This window comes from Dreissena polymorpha, chromosome 3 (assembly GCF_020536995.1).
Source record: "Dreissena polymorpha isolate Duluth1 chromosome 3, UMN_Dpol_1.0, whole genome shotgun sequence".
NCBI classification, from domain to species: domain Eukaryota; kingdom Metazoa; phylum Mollusca; class Bivalvia; order Myida; family Dreissenidae; genus Dreissena; species Dreissena polymorpha.
Genome location: NC_068357.1, coordinates 149410937 through 149428705, shown reverse-complemented (window position 1 = coordinate 149428705; position 17769 = coordinate 149410937). Strand labels below are relative to the sequence as shown.

Below are 17769 nucleotides of genomic sequence, written 5' to 3'. Positions count from 1 at the left end.
GTTGGTTTCAATTTTAAATACCGCTGTCACGAGTTATTTCGATAATCATAAGCAGCCAGGGTTTCTAATACTAGGGATTTTCACGACTGCTTTACATAATTAACTGCCTGCTTATAATTACTCTAGGCCGTGGTAATTGACAGTAAACAATGTATGCAATGTGGTTGTGCATACAATACAATACTCCTTAATTCGAAATACGTCTTGACATTCTTCAGAGCTGCATCCATCCACAACACAAGAGGAAAATCGTACATATATAATCATATAATATAATATTTATTCATTTACTTTTTATATTCATTTCAAAATTATTAACGCTAAAGATAAGCATACACTTGTTACACTGAATACAACGACATAATTTAGAACATGACATTATCACCAACACATGGCGAATGATTGTCAATATCTATACTATGTAATGAACTAATGCAACAATATGAATTCCATATATGAAATCAAAGACACAAACACACACATATATATATGTTTCTACTATGACCAGTATTTTGTTTTTAATAAACATACCGTTTACCTTAAACTTTAAATAACAACAAAATGACAAGCCAATACGTCTGGTGGATTCTGTCTTATCAGTTTGTATTCCAAATTTGATTTTTGAACATACGTATTACTCAGGAAAGAACATGCCTTTGCTTTTTGTCAACCTGTGTAATATTTGACACAATTTCTATTGCATAATTTGTGTCAGAATTAAAATGTCCATTGTGTTCGTCTATCCGCATTCTTATTGTTGGCAACAGTTTGCTATCGTTTCGTCTCGCCCGCTCCCACCTTACTCCTAGTGTCCCCTTCTGTATAGCATTCCTGTCTCGTGAAACTAGTTCCTCTATTTTTTCTTCCCTTAACCCTTGTCCGCTCACTAGTGCCAAATAGGTGATTACTGAAATGAATGAATTTTAAATAATAATAATAGATCTACTACTACTACTACTATTACTACTACTACTAGTAGTAGTAATAGTTGTAGTAGTAATAGTAGTAGTAGTAGTAGTAGTAGTAGTAGAAGTAGTAGTAGTAGTAGTAGTAGTAGTAGTAGTAGAAGTAGTAGTAGTAGTAGTAGTAGTAGTAGTAGTAGTAGTAGTAGGAGCAGTAGTAGTAGTAGTAGTAAAAGAAGTAGTTGTAATAGTAGTAGTAGTAGTAGTAGTAGTAGTAGTAGTAGTAATTGTTGTATTGAAATAATTGAAATTAATTAAAAAATATATCTATTGTCGTTATTATCTCAATTTATCCGTAAATTGTAGAAACCCGGATACCACACAGATCCTTCTAAACACGTATACCACACAGATCATATTAGTGTTAGAATTATTTTTTTTGATTTTGTTTTCATAAATATATGAAAGAAACCTGAAAAAAAGAATGCAAAATGATATAGTATAAGCTCCGCCCATAAAGTTTATTGCTTTAAATCACGAGAGGTGATGTTTCTGTGTCATAATAAAATAATGTCCCCACACTGATCCTACCTTTTTCTAACCGTCCAAACGCGCGGTTGCACTTTACTGAAAAAATATTCATTTGTTTTACAAAATCATGATACCTATAGAAAACTCTCATGAATGAGCGGGCTCTCCACTTTATCTCATTGAAAATGATGACATATTAAAAAAGTTATCCTTAAAAATCTTACCTTTGTCGTGCTTTTGTTGACATTTAACTCCCCACACAGATCTTAAAAAGTCACGTGGTATAGGCACCGTGATTCTCTATCCAGTCGCAGAAGTAATTTACACGCGTGTAGAACGAGGGGTACAGTGGGTTGCCGGCGCATTCTTTGCCTGAATTGACCACGCCCACCTGGATCCAGTGGCCGTCATGGAAGCACGCTAGCGGACCGCCCGAGTCGCCCTAGAAAACAAGTGAAATGCCCTATAATGACATAAAGTACATTAATTCACGTTGTAATTAACTACATAGATGTATAGGCTACCACATCTAATTTGATAGAATCTAACACGAATTGTTAGTTCATAACAAATATTATCAAACAAGTTTAGGAAATTTTTATTTCTTGTTAGCCAGCGTATTTCTTGGACGAGTAAATTAAATTATTAACTAAAATGACAACGTGGGCATATCTATTATCACTATAATTAACGAAAAGAATCGTATGTAAACAAAACTAAGTAAAGTTGATTAAATATAAATGTTGTCATTTGTTAATGTTGGCGTGTTGGTCATAAAACAAAAATTTAGACATGGAATTTTTTTTTAAAAAGATCGAATGATGTCACCTAAGATGAGCATTATCATAAGAATTCATTTCAGACACTGAAAACAAGAATATGTATGACTTTTTGATACTAAGCTATTTGCTAATGAACATGTCACTTCACATTCGCAATATTGAATCCCAACTGACAGGAATCCCTGCCTTCACCAGCGGCGCAAATGAGGGGTGTGTCTTCCGGAGAAACATCGTAGTCTTCCGGAGAAACATCGTGGTCTTCCGGAGAAACATCGTAATCTTCCTAAGAAACATCGTGGTCTTCCGGAGAAACATCGAGGTCTTCCGGAGAAACATCGTAGCGTTCGGCGCAGACGGAATTGGGCACGATCTGAAGACTCGCATGGTGAGGTAATTCCACGCCCTCATTCGCACCTGGAAAACAACGCCGCCTCTCCCGTTGTAACATTGGTATAAAAATTGCAAGTTAAAATTGTTATATGAGATTTACGTAAGTATTCCGATGCTCTTGCCTTTCTAATGGCTACCAAAAACTTTGCTAAATCATAATAATATTATTGTCAAACAAAGCGACACAGTTTACTTATCTTTTGTTTGCAACTGGAAATCATTACTGAAAGGGGAATATATTATTATTCTTTCTTTGGGAAAATAAAAACATATCTCTAAACCTCAAATGTGTTGAATTTTTTTCCATGATAGTGATCTGGTTATTTTGATGTATGCTGCGTGGAAGCAGTAACGTGTACCCCCGTACACATCTTCAATGTTGTTATATTTTCAGCCTTCAGAGGCTGGTGGTATTGTTTTTTTTTATAAATATTTTTTTAAATATTTTTAGAAACCTTGTTTAAGACCTTTTTTATTTACACTTATATGTATCATGAATATTGCTGGGCCAAGTGTGAGGTTGAGGGCTCTAAAACCGGCTTTACCCCCTATGCTTTGCATTGACCGTTCCAAGGCGGGGACCCCAGCTTTATTCTTCTATGTGTGTATGTTGTTTCGTATTGCGCTGTTTCGTACTGTTTTGGCAATTGGTCAGTTGCCTTAAATAAAGGACCAAAAATTTGAATATAATGAGAATGCAATACTGCTCCAGCGGCTGGAGTGTCACTTCTTTATATTAGAAATTCGAGTCTACCGTTCACTAAGTCTCCCCATCCCGCTGTGACGCAGTGGCTGTGATCGGGCGCAGTGTAATTGGGGTCCATACAAATGGTGTTCACGTACTCGGACAGGTGAGCAGGCCTGCTCAACTTTAGTAGGGCGATATCATAGAACACTGCATCGTCCGACGACAATGAAATAAAAATGTTCAAACAACTGATACATTGGGGATGACACTTTGAAGCGTTTAATATAAATGAGTTGAAGCTTCTTGCATAAACGAGTTAATACGTGCGAACGGCTAAATCATTTTAATTGAAACGCGAACACGTCTTACATATTTGTTGACACATGTTAACGTCTGATACATTTTAGGTGTCAAGTGCACACGTCTGATAAATTGGAGGAGGTGCCGACAAAAGTATGATATGTTAAAGGTGACGCTGAATAGTTTTTAATTCATTTGTTGAATGTTCAGACACGCAACGTTATTCTAGTATATCGATACTGTCTGACGCATGGCGCGCAGTGCATATAGTTTTATGCATGACTTGTTTTTGGATTTAGAGCTTAAGAAACGCCCTGTGTTAAAGACAAAAAGAATGCAATTGAAACAGTCACTTGATAAGGGTGTTATTCAAATATTGTCGTTGGAAATGATAACTATGTGATACATTGTAGACACTGATAAAGTTGACACTGACGCTTGAGACGTATTTTTGGGCACTGACAAGCGTTTGAGACATATGTGTGGACACTGACACGCGTTTGAGACATAGGTGTGGATACTGACAATCGGTTGAGACATAGGTTTGGACACTGACAAGCTTTTGAGAATAGGTGTGGATACTTACAAGCGTTTGAGACATAGGTTTGGACACTGACAAGCGTTTGAGACATAGGTGTGGACACTGACAAGCGTTCGAGACATAGTTGTGGACACTGACACGCGTTTGAGAATAGGTGTGGATACTAACAAGAGTTTGAGACATAGGTTTGGACACTGACAAGCGGTCGAGACATAGGTCTGGACACTGAAAAGCGTTTGAGATAAATGTGTGGACACTGACAAGCGTTTGAGACATAGGTTTTGACACTGACAAGCGTTTGAGACATAGGTGTAGACACTGACAACCGTTTGAGACATAGGTGTGGACACTGACAAGCGTTTGAGAATAGCTGTGGACACTGGCAAGCGTTTGAGAATAGGTGTGGACAATGACAAGCATTTGCGACATAGGTGTGGACACTGACAAGCGTTTGCGACATAGTTGTGGATACTGAAAAGAGTTTGAGACATAGGTGTGGAAACTGACAAGCGTTTGAGACATAGGTGTAGACACTGACATGCGTTTAAGACATAGGTGTGGACACTGACAGGCGTTTGAGACATAGGTGTGGACACTGACAAGCGTTTGAGACATAGGTGTGGACACTTACAAGCGTTTGAGAAATAGTTGTGGACACTGACAAGCGTTTGAGACTAAGTGTGGACACTAACAAGCGAGTTGTGATACATTGATATGGACACTGACAGGAGTGCAGACATGTTGTAGCGTTTCATACACTGATCTGGATACTAGAGACCGTTCGATACATTGGAGTTGACATTGAAGAGAATGTCAGACATTTGTGTGCATCAAAACACGCATCTGTAAATGTCATAAAGAATTTACCACACGCTTTTAATGCTCTTTTCCTGTGTAGCACATGTGTCAATGGCAACTGTGATAAATTGGCCTGGACACTTAAAATTGTATGATAAATTGACATTGAAATCGTGTTAGTCATTGGTGTGGAAACTGAAATTCGTGTAGTGTATTGGAGTGGACAAGTAAACTTGTATAAAATAGTGTAGTTGACACAGTCAAACATTTCATGAATTGGAATTGATAAACATTCCATGTCAGCCACCTCTTTCTACGAGTCTGATACAGTTTAACTGCAGGTGCAATTGTGAGATACAATTTAGTTGATGTGTGAACGCGTGTGATAAATTGGCATGGTTAACATCTGTATGCAGTTATTTTTAACACGAACATGGAATATGCAAGTGCTCAGTTAAAATGATCGGTTTAAACATGTTTCCAAAAGTACATATGCATGTCCGTGACACACGGTAATGCGTATGCCACTCATTTATATCAAATACTAGTAATTAATGTGTTTAATATAGGAGTAGCCACCCACGCGAGTACTTAGGGTGTGTGACTATCTTGTCCAAGGAATGCTTCTGCTCCGTGCCTTCCTCTCGATACTGCACGTGCTCTCCGAGTATCACGCGCCAGTTGTTTGTGTCCAACGGGTCAATCTCCAGAGACTCATGATAACTGCAGACATGCTCGTATATTACAATCATGTAAAATCATGTAAAATTGTAAGATAAGTGTTTTGCTAATGTCGATTGCAGTTACTAAAATCAAAATAGCTTTACTGTTCAAGTATAGAAAATCTATAATTATTTGTTTCGATTATGTATAACAGATTTATTTGTTTCGATTATGTTATACAAAATGTGTTTTTCACGTCGCGCTTATGTTCTATTACCTTTCGTTTTTTCAGATTTCACGTAAATCTATGGAGAGTTTAATACAAGATTTATAAAACACACGGATGGATGAACTTTCCTACACTACCTGTGTTTTAGAAACAGGAATATGGTGTGTCGAAAAAGCTAAATGAAAACAATCAAGTTATAGCAGAGATATATATTCAGATATATTCCATGAAAAGTGACGTTGACATTTGGGATAGGGTTACATGTATTATGTAAAACCCGCGATATTTAAATGTTGTTCGTGTGTGGCAAGTGATTTCTAAACTACCACATACGTGATGAACTTTAAGTCTGAACGAGCAATAGTGTTCTCATTCTTTACATTCAATCTATTGATGTGACCTTGACCAGTCGCTAAGAGATCTAAACGAAGATAATCAAATTTTACAGTTGTCACATCGACGATAAAATAACACTCAATGTCAAGCTGTATTAAGGACATATATTATTTAAACCTTCAGGCGTGGTCTTTACCTTTGAGATTGGAATGTGTTGTGCAGCGCGTCACACCAACCCCACATTTAATAATCATTGTAAAGTTTTTTTACTATAAACCGATAAAAAATAAAATTACACTCAGGACAAGCCGTCTAAATTATTACATTTGACCTTTGATCTCTTCGTGTGACCATGATTTTGGAGCCATATGCATATGGTATGCGCTTGCGCGTCGTATCCACTTAGTAATCACGGTTATCAAACTATGTTTAAACTTTCAAATTATTGTTGATGCAATAGTCCGGACATGAATCGGGAACGACTTAGATATGTACGAACGTACGAACAAGTGAATTGCCTTATCCCTCGCCCTTTCATGTGAGGGGTGGGGGGGGGGATAAAATAAAACAATGTGGTGACCTGTAATAAATAAGGCAATACGTAGGATCTGCAATGAGAAAAATGTTTACTTTCCCTGGACCATTTTATGTGTGCCCATGTTTAAGTACATACATTCCCATTTCCGATGACAATCGAACTCACTCGAAACAGTGCGCAGCGGTGAGTAGCCACTGCGGGGAGAAAAGTGTCGCTCCACACACATGCATCATATACTTCTTATCAGCCGATAATTGTTGAAGTGACACCAGCCAATGCCACTCTCCTTGGAGTAACGACGAGCCGCCTACAATTCGCTTCCTAGCGTCGTTTTTCACAATGTAGGTTTTGCCACACGAGTCGATATGTTCTTACAAAGATATACATGTATATAAAAGTGAAATTGATTGATTGCTCTGACAGAAGAGCTAATCAAATAACAGAAAAGATGGCGACGCCCATGCCGATTTAGGTATTTTTCGCCATTGTATGCACTTAATTAATTGTTTTGATTGTTTAAAAGCCGCTAACTTTCCAGCCATATCAGCAGCAAGAAAATGATTTATTTCGTATTAATAATTGCTCTTTATCTGGACTTAACTCGCTGCACATTTTCTTAGCGAGACCCGCTAAGAAATTTCGAGCGAGTAAAGTCGAGATATATGGTGAATATTAATATGATTAAAACGCTTTTCACGTTCTTGTCCATATGGCTAGAAAGTGAGCGGCATTTCAACAAATAATAAAAGTAATAAAGGGTATATAACGTTAAAAACCTGTCTTGGCATTGACGTCGCCAACTTGTTTGTTACAAGATAACATCCTCTGTCTTATATTAAGGCATATTTTAAAGTTTCAATCAAACAATCACATAATTTCAAAACGTCACTTCTGAGATAAATCTAGGAAAAATCGGTGTAAATAGTTGTTTTTTTTTTAAAGAAAGGCAATAATTCCACAACATTCGCATAATGCGAACTTGAGTCTTATTCTCTACGAGACCAGCGTTGTTTCAAACCAGCCTGCGCATTCGCATAGTCTGGTCAGCAGCATCCATGTCCTAAATAAAGTGACGCCATGTTTTGCAATCTCATTAGTGGACAGGATTTGCCGCGGCCAGATTGCGTAGGATTGTCTTGGGATGGCATCGGACCTCTTTTCGTATGACGTGGCACGAAAGCAACACGATTTTAAACTTTGATTCTAATTAAAAATGAAGAAAATATTTAATTAGTGAACGTTATCATTAAACATTATAAATAACAATATAACATTCATCAATTACGCTAATCGTAGATGCAAAATAAAGTGACTTACCATGCGGAGCCAAGTCATCTAGAATTCAAACAAAGAGCGGGTCAAAGCAGCATTCCATGAACATGCTCTTATCAGGGATACACATGCATTTTTGTTGATACATTAAAGGGGCCTTTTCATGTTTTGGTAAATTGACAAAATAAAAAAAAATGTTTCAAATTCGCACATTTCGTTGTAGTTATGATATGTGTAAGGAAACAGTAATACTGACTAGTTACCATGCTCTAAAATATCCATTATATGCATCTTGACAATTTAACAAACTGAAAATTATAAAGCGTTGTTACGAGAAACGATTGAATAATTCGGAGAGTTCCTTTGTTGTCGTTATATTTTGTTAGTGGTTAGTGGGTTAGTGGATCGAGCTCAGACGAGGGTTACTTTTTTTCTTTCTTTAATTTTTTATTCTGGTTTTCACTGGAGCTTTCTAGATCCAATGTTTACATTTATTAATATAAAGCATTCAATGACAAACTTCAATACATGCCAAAATTTGTGAAAATGTCCCTTTTAATTTGATCAAGCGATATAATAGATGCCATGGGAACTTAACACACAAATATTTGTCATTGTATAATAACAAGTATATTCAATATCGAACAATCAAATATATTGTAAGATTGTATATATATATATATATATATATATATATATATATATATATATATATATATATATATATATATATATATATATATATATATATATAAGGGTGGTCCTTAATTTTCAAAGTTTTTTGAATGGGGCACTCTTGAATTTTGTTTATATGCATGCATAAAAAATTCACAAAAAAACTCAGCTAAATCTGAAAACATTTAGAGGTCCCTACCACCTATATTAGTTAAGTATCATGTGGGGTTCCGTGGCTGCTTTTCACTTGTTGTTATGCTGGTAAACTCTTTCACTGCACACCACACTGCCAGTGCCTGCATAATTTATCAATATGACGTTACTTATTTATTGTTAAATTATCCAGAATGCATTTCACCAGCTGTCAGCCATTTGTAATCAGACAGACACTGACAGACAATCACTCAATATAACAATAATATTTGATGAATCTGAATTAGTGACTACTGACTCTCTCAGGGAAACTTCCGTAACAACTGACCTAGTGGATAATGGATCAAAAGTGAGTGTTTTCTTTGTTTATTTTTGCTTAAATATTAATTTGCCGAATATATTGATTTAATAATAAATTATTATAAAACAGACAGATGACAGAATGATAGATCCGCTGTGCGAAATCCATTTTAAATTGTTAATTAATATCAATTGCCTGAGTGCCATAGTATTGAACTTGACTTTTCATTTATGCACATAATTGTGTATTTTAATTATTGGTTTTAGACCTTGTCAGAGTTTTCATATGTCATTGTTGTTTTTCCATCAAACAAATAATTATTTGACTTGAAAAGTTGCCAGTTCAGGACGTTAAATTGACTTCACTGGTATATGCCACAAATAATGTGGTGTATATATTGCATAACTTAAACCTTGTCATTTAGTTTTCTGAGTTCTATAAGTTTTTGTTAGAAATTACAATTAATTTGAATAATTAAATTGGATGGTAACAAATACAATTTATTATTTTAAGGGAGATGGCCGGTGCTTGCTGTGGGACTTCAAAACCAACTACAAGACGAGAAACTGAGTTGTGGCTGATAGGCCAAATGTCTGAAATTCTCAGTTCTACAAAGTTACCGTCAAAGAAGGAAGTCATATCACTTTTCTTCTATTACAAAAAGGCCACCAAACAGACCGTTCGTGAAGCATCACATTCAACAGCTTATGACGTTCTTGAAGTGTGGGCTAAAGCCCGCATCCCCACACGGTTGAAGAAACACGTTGTTGAAAAAGTTGAATGTTTGTTCCATGAATATGACAAACTGAAGAAAAATAAGCAAAATAAAGCAAAGCGCTCTGAAAGTCTACTGAACAAGGAAGAAGAATGGAAGGATGGCTTAGAGAGTCTCTTTGACATTGCTCATGCGGACGCCATGAAGATGATTAGCATTCAGGAGGACAGGGAGTTCCTGTTAGCTCAGCGTGAGGCGGGACGACGTGGTAAGATTGGAAGTGTTGACAAAGCCATGGCCAAAAGAGAAAGAGATGTTCACAGCAGAGAAGAAAACTTCAGGAGAAGAAAAGAGAGAGAAGAACAGGACAGAGTGGCCAGAGAGGAGAAAGCTATTCTTCAGACATCCGAAAGCGAACAGGAGTCTGGTAATGATAATGAAGCATTTGGTGAGCCATCATCAAACAGAACTTCAAATAGAACTAAACGTAAACGTGGCACACACACAATACTGAATGACAAGTTAGCAGTATGTCTGGATATGGCAAAGGTCAGTGATAGAAATGCTTCACTTGTCCTGACTCCAGCACTGCAGCACCTTGGTCATGACCCAGCAGAGTTTACTATAAATCGATCGTCCATTCGAAGAGAAAGGATGAAATGTAGGCAGAGAATTGCAGAGAACTTGAAAACAGAATTCAAGCCAACAGTTCCATTAACAATACACTGGGATGGGAAATTACTGGAAGATATCAGTAGCAAAGAAATTGTGGACCGGCTCCCAATCCTTGTGTCTGGACTAGGAGTTGACCAACTTCTTTGTGTACCGAAGCTGCCATCTGGAACTGGAGAAGCTGCAGCAGCAGCTGTTTATAATGCAACTGTAGCGTGGGGCATAGCTGATAAAGTCAAGTGCATGTGCTTCGACACTACTTCCGTCAATAGTGGTCCAAGAAATGGTGCTTGCATCCTACTGGAGCAGAAGCTTGACACAGATTTGCTCTGGTTTGCTTGCCGTCATCACATTTTAGAAATAGTCTTAGAGGCAACGGTTACTCTTTCTCTTGGCCCTTCAAAGGGTACAGACATCATGATTTTTAAAAGGTTTCAAAGCAGTTGGGTATTCATTGACCGGTCAAACTTTCAGGCATCGAGTTCGAATGACATCGTGCACAGTACCGTTTCCAGTGTTGCAAATGAAATTATTTCATTTGCTGAAAACCAACTGCAACAGTTTCAGCCTCGTGATGATTATCGTGAACTGCTACAGCTGACAATAATGTTTCTGGGAGGCGTTCCATCTCAAGGATGCTCATTCAAAGCTCCGTCAGGACTTCATCGAGCCAGATGGATGGCCAAGGCTATTTATTCATTGAAAATATGGATGCTGAGAAGCCAGTTCAAGATGCGAAGAAAGAAGAGAAGGGAATAGCAGATGTGTGTCTTTTCACAGTGACTCTGTATGTCAAGGCCTGGTTTAGAGCGCCATCAGCGCCATCTTCGCCTCATGTTGATCTCGAGCTTATCAAGGAGATCGACAAATACAAGGCACAGAATCAAGCAGTCTCTCAGATCGCAATGAAGAAAATTTTAGGACATTTGTGGTACTTGTCAGAAGAACTGATTGCGTTAGCTTTCTTTGACGACGAAGTCTCAGATGAAACAAAGCGTCTGATGGTCAGTGCCCTGCAAGCACCGGTCACAGAACATCCTTTGAAAAGGATAACTGTTGATCCTACGCTGGTGAGCTCCAAGAACTTGGAAGACTTTGTCACCGAGAGCAGTCGTAGATTCTTCACCATCACTGGTCTACCGTCAACTTTCCTCAACAAAGATGTGAAGCTCTGGTCTGCAGATACTGACTATCAGTAAGCGAAGAACACTGTAAGTAGTATGAGAGTTCTGAATGACGTAGCAGAACGTGGAGTTGCCTTAATGGACGAATACAACAAGCTGCACACAAACCATGAGGAGCAGAAACAGTTCCTTCTCTTAATTGTAAAGAAGTACCGCCAGCGATTTCCTGATCGAGCGAAGAATACCCTAGCAATGGACTAACTAGACAGTTTTTGTCACTTTGACAGTCTCAACACAGAAGGCCAATAATAATTACAATATGTAACAGTTGTTTGAATGAACTTCAATAAAGCAATGTTGTGCTCTGTGATCATATTTGTCCTAATCATTCATATTTTAGAATACTGAGCATATAAGCCTTCGGCGGGCACTTTTATAGATATAAAATCTGTGGTAGGGACCCCTAAAATGTTTTTTTTTTCAAATAAAATTGTCAGTACAATTATTTGTTCATAAAAGTCAACCATTCCAGGGGGTGCCCCGTCAGAAAACTGAAGAAATTTTTGTTTGTAATAAATAAGGACCACCCTAATATATATATATATATATATATATATATATATATATATATGCAGCTTTAAAAGCCAACATCTAAATATATTCCCTTATAAGCCCATTTAATATCCAGTATTGTCCCAAATAAAGTGCAATGAAAGTATAGGAAAAGGACTGTAGACACATCGGCAAACTTTAAGACATTCTATCGAAACATGAACTTTTTAATCCAAACATAAACTTTTAATAACAAAAATGCACATTAAAAAACCCGTCTTATATTTATCTCATTTAGTGGATTTGTATATGTATCATTTTCAGCATGATGTCTTACATATTTTTACGTAAAAATTCAATACGCCGGGTCAAACTGTTATAATGAATTAATGGCCTTTTTATCTCAATACATGCCAACTTATTCCTGGTATTTATAGCTTAATATAACGCGCCCAAACGATTAACAGTATTGTATGCATTTGAGGTTCTATAATCACGCAGTTAGATATGCATACTGCTTGCATATTGATTGATTGCTTACCTTTGCGTTGAAGAGCGTAATCCTCGTCGTCTTTTTGTGTCTTTATGCCCATGATATCTTTAGTAAGATCTGCTTTGAGTGTTTTGGCTTGATTCGAAAGCTCCGTCACACCAGCCTCTGTGGCAGATGTAACAGAGTCATTTCCTTCCATTGTGATAAACACTATATCCTGCTGTCCTCTGACCACAGTAGCATTGACTTCCGTCAAACCAGCTTCTGTTGCAAAAGTAACAGCAGTCACGTCCTTCCATTGTTACCAACTCTATGTCCTGCTGTCCTTTGATCACTGTAGCATTGACTGCCGTCACACCAGCCTCTGTAGCTAAAGTCACCGCGACACGTCCTTCCATTGTAACAAACTCTGTGTCATGCTGTCCCTTGCTCACTGTAGCATTGACTTCCGTCACACCAGCCTCTGTAGCTAAAGTCCCCGCGTCACATCCTTCAATTGTGTCAAACTCTATCCCCCGCTGTCCCTTAATCACTGTAACATATCCTTCCATCCCACAAGCCTCTGTGGCTGAAGTCAACGCGCCAAATCATTCTATTGTGGAAAACTCTATGTCCTGCTCTCCTCTGAACACTGTAGCATTGCCTTCAGTCACACCAGCTTCTGTTGCTGATGTCATAGCGTCAAGTCCTTCCATTGTGGCTAACTCTATGTCCTACTGTCCTTTGATCTTCTTACGCCACACCAACTTCCTCTTTACCAACCTCTTTGGCAAAGAAACAGTGTCCCGTTCTCCGATTTATATTTATTTCAAAGTTTGGGCTATGTTGATCGACGTATTTTTTTCTTTTCAATCCATGAGAAGACATAATATTTTTTTAAAGTATCATTTACTCCGAACATATTCTCGTTTGTTCGAACCTATTTAGAAACATAAAATAGACAAATAAAAGTCCAAACAGTTACCTTGGATTAAAACAAATATATACAAACTTGAAAAAATACCATTGGTCCGCAAAATAAAATCTAAATGTCTGCCAATCGGCCATTTTTAATTTGCATAAATATGTTATATCATTAAGCAAACAATGAAGCTCCAAAAGCTCTAAATTAATAACAAAACATCAGCTATCAACACACAATTATTAAAACTGGGATCACCGCATTGACACTGTCAATGCCAAGCATTGGGGGAATTAAATCAGATTGAGGGCTAGTCGAAACTCACACCCAAAATAAATCGCAAACCAAAAGCGTGTCAAAATAGATCTCGCACGTTAATCAGATTCAAACCCAGTTTAGATCTTGTCAAGATCAACAAATATTATACCAAAACTGTGTTAAGATTAAATTAAACGTGAGGTTTTAACAGTGGACGCAAGTGTTTTGGTTTAAATGATTTTACTGGCTCATCCAGTTTTTGGACACACATGTCCCCGATTCGAACTTTGCTTTAATCGTTTAAATAGAGATGGGACCGAATATTCGAATATTCCAATATTCGAGAATCGACCGAATTTTCGAATCGAAAATTCATATTTGAATATTCTATTGTTATAAAAAGATACTTCTTAAAAAGTTATATGTACATGTACCAGGTCGCAGTTTGGGTTTAGTGCAGACGACTTTTCTGTATCAGTTATTGTTTTGATTACAGCTGCCATCAATGAACGAGATGATTATTAGCAAACGGGAGGGTATAAGGAGAGGGACCAATCACATTTTTTTTAATTTATATCGATGTTATATATACAAACTATATCAGTCGAAAATAAGAATTATTTAATGTGAAACAGCAATGTATATCGATAACTGTTCAACTTGTTTGATATACAAAATCTGTGTTTTGACAGGTCTTTTAACCTCAGGTGGTATAATACACAGAATCTTTTTACTTGATTGGGCCGCAGTTGGCTTTTATTTCCGTGCGACACATCTATCAATAGCAATTAGCGACCCATATCATAAAACACCATCGTGTTAATGCCTGATCAAATCAATAATTTGCCGATAAATCTCTGATAAGGTGTCAAAATTTACACTGGTGCACTCGGGTACTAGAAGCAGATGGTAATACGGGGCAATATAGGGATAAGTAATATTGAGTTTCAGCAAGACATACCTTGAATAGTGAAATTTATCGTAAATTTATAGAATGTACTTCGTGTTTTACGAATGTCGGGACAAATGGTCTCGTATCAGGACGCCGGGAAAATACCCCAAAAGCGAAACTGTCCCACCGAGATCGGGACGTATGGCATGTTTGTTTTGAATGCTTTATCCATATATTAAATAAATGTTAATATCCCCGCCATAGGCGGAGGGATATTGTTTTGGCGTTGTCCGTCCGTCCGTCCGGCACTTGTGTGTCTGGAACCATTTCTTGGAAGTGATTTGGCGGACTTCATTGAAACTTGGTATGAGAATATATATATATATATATATATATATATATATATATATATATATATATATATATATATATATATATATATATATATTCAACACCCATTATCCTATGGGATAAGGTCAATTTCATACACTGAGGTCAAAGGTATCACATTTGATGACTTATTCATTATTTATGCATTCCTTGACTATGCATCAAGGGATTCTGTAATAACTGTCCACAATTGTTCTCCATTATCTAGCTGAGTGTCAAATATATGATCTAGGTTGCTAGGGTCATGGTCAAAGTCACACACACAGGTCATAATCACACATTTTGATTAAATACGCCTTATTTGGTAAGGATTCTACCATACTAAAATGGATTCTCAAAAACTTCCTGACATTATTGTTCTCAATTATCAGTGTAATGTAATACCATATGCATATCATTTACTATTATAGCATATTGTTTATTATCATTTACGCTTATAGCATATTGTTTATTCTTTTGATAGAAATTAATAAGGAGATATTTTAATAATATGCATATGAAATGTTAGGATGACGTTTAAAAATTTAATGATAAGTTTTTCATTATTAGTCATTGACAAATAATCTAACAGTACACATAAACTAGAACTTGAATTCAGATTTATTACAAGTAAGAACACATCCAAGGTGGAGTATAAGTTGAGTCAACAAAATGAAAAGTCGGTTAAATAAGAGAATCCGAGAGACCATATACTTCACAATGAGTTTCAATTAACGAAAGGGTCAGCATATAGACATGAGATTAGTATTACTTCACATAGTTATTGAAATAGCATAGATGAACGGGTCACCGAAAAGTCTTATTTGCATAGGTTACACAAAATATTGCACCGACAAAGATAACAGTAAAACATAAATATCAATATAAAGTTATTAGACTTTGGGAGTATTTGGCAAGCATGTAAATACATGAATAAAATGGTTGTTATAGTAGATTCCACCAAGTCAACCAATCAGTAATAAGCACGGACCTTAGTGACCAATGGAAATTATAAGTAAATTTTATGAAAATTAACTTGGAGACAAAATGCAGGGTTTTGGTGAGTAGTGGGCAGTCTGCGGTTAGATCTGAAAAGAACCTTGTAACTTATAATTACAATTTCGATGTTAGAAAGATATTGAAAAAAATATAAAAGACACAGTTTTAACAGTCAGAGACTTGTTTTATTTCTATAAGTTAAAAGAAACACATTGACAATCAATTACCCTTCATCAGGCAGTGCAAGACCGATATGTTTTTTACCAAAGTCAAGGTCACACATCAAAGGTCACTCATTTGTAGAAATATGTATTATGTAGCCATTAATTTACCATGCATCAGTGGATTCTGTAATAACATTCCATAATTCTTCTCCATCTTCCTCCTTGCTGTGCATCGTATGTAAGATTCATGTCTAGGGTTAAGGTCAAGGTTCATGTGTAGGGTTAAGGTCAACGTCACACAATGTACTTCATGTAAGGCCATACGATTCACATCAAGGGTCCAGGTAACACTAATGTTTCATGTAAGGTCATACTCAATGATGGATGATTAACCTTAAAAGCCTATTTCATGTTATTTTCCTTTGTTATTTTTGTATGTTGTTACTTTTTGGGCAGTAACTCTGTATGTAAGATTTCTTTTTAAGAAAATGCTCATAACTAGCAATTTCTCATGATAGTATCAATGTTAATTGATTCATGAAAAATATACTATCTGCATTTTATTGCCTGCAAACCCATCCCAGGTACAAATGAGTTTAAAAAATAATTGACAAAAGGCACAACCCTTCACTAATACCTTTTATTTTAGTTCTACACCCATCCATAAACAAAATTTGTTTGGCGGGGATATCAATTTAACGAATTTGCTTGTTTAATCAGCATTTAGTGACTCAAATATTAACCAATTAAATCGTCGTGGTTCTTAATTCCAGAAAAAAAGCGAAAACAAAAGCATAAATATTATCGATGGGAAGCAATCCGAATCAAGTAGAAGTATTAAAATAACTTAGGATTACGGTAATGTGTTGTCCGAACATATCTTATATCTTATGAAAATAAGCAGTATTTATTTGAAAAGAAGAACATTATATTCAATAATCTTTTTTTCTAAAATTATTACTTCATCACAATTTTCAAAGCTGCATATATGATACGATTTATAGTGGTATTAATTGCAATATGAAACAGTACGTTGCTCCGGACGGTTATAAGTTCGGACATTTTAATATAAGACTAAAAATCGAATATTCGAATATATTCGAATAACGACAAACGAATATTCGAATATAATTTTCAGTATTCGTTACCATCCATACTTTTAAGCATTAATTTACTTACCAAGATTCTTGCCACATCATGTCAATATAGTGTCAATTGAATGATGTTATTTTTAAAATTTATATGTATGCTTGTCTTTTGCGTTTTAGTATCTTTTTCAAAAGCGTATTTAAACGATCTGATTAATTTCGGATATTCGAATCAATGTCTACTATTTAGTTCATTATGTATAGCAATTGCTTCTTAATAGTTAGTAATTCGAATGTCATAACAAATTAACGATTTATATTTACATATAATATAAAATTAAATGTAAGCATCATTGCGAGACACACTTTTTGAGTGATTAACATTTTAAATACAAGATTCTGAATAATAAATAAAAAAAACTCCTCAATATATACGTTACTAC

General features: G+C 36.2%; 2 protein-coding genes across 2 annotated transcripts in view; both read right to left on the bottom strand.

Moving 5' to 3' along the window:
* LOC127871938 (myoneurin-like) overlaps positions 1–17769 on the bottom strand; it is a 235836-nt gene that overhangs the window by 87140 nt on the left and 130927 nt on the right. The gene's annotated exons all lie outside the window — the stretch shown is intronic.
* Positions 1708–5684, bottom strand: LOC127872682 (tryptase-like). The gene is made up of 3 exons (XM_052416012.1): positions 5516–5684; positions 2508–2629; positions 1708–1875 (listed from the first exon to the last, which is right to left on the bottom strand). The coding sequence occupies exons 1-3, from the start codon at positions 5682–5684 to the stop codon at positions 1708–1710; spliced, it is 459 nt and encodes a 152-aa protein (XP_052271972.1).

What these genes read in the sequence shown, in the direction of transcription:
- LOC127872682 (XM_052416012.1), bottom strand. Translation starts at nt 5,684, where the DNA reads ATGATTGTAATATACGAGCATGTCTGCAGTTATCATGAGTCTCTGGAG. An exon ending in CACACACCCTAAGTACTCGC is followed by an intron (nt 2,630 to 5,515) that starts GTGGGTGGCTAC and finishes GTTGTTTTCCAG; the next exon opens with GTGCGAATGAGGGCGTGGAA. An exon ending in TTTCTCCGGAAGACCACGAT is followed by an intron (nt 1,876 to 2,507) that starts GTTTCTTAGGAA and finishes CTTGTTTTCTAG; the next exon opens with GGCGACTCGGGCGGTCCGCT.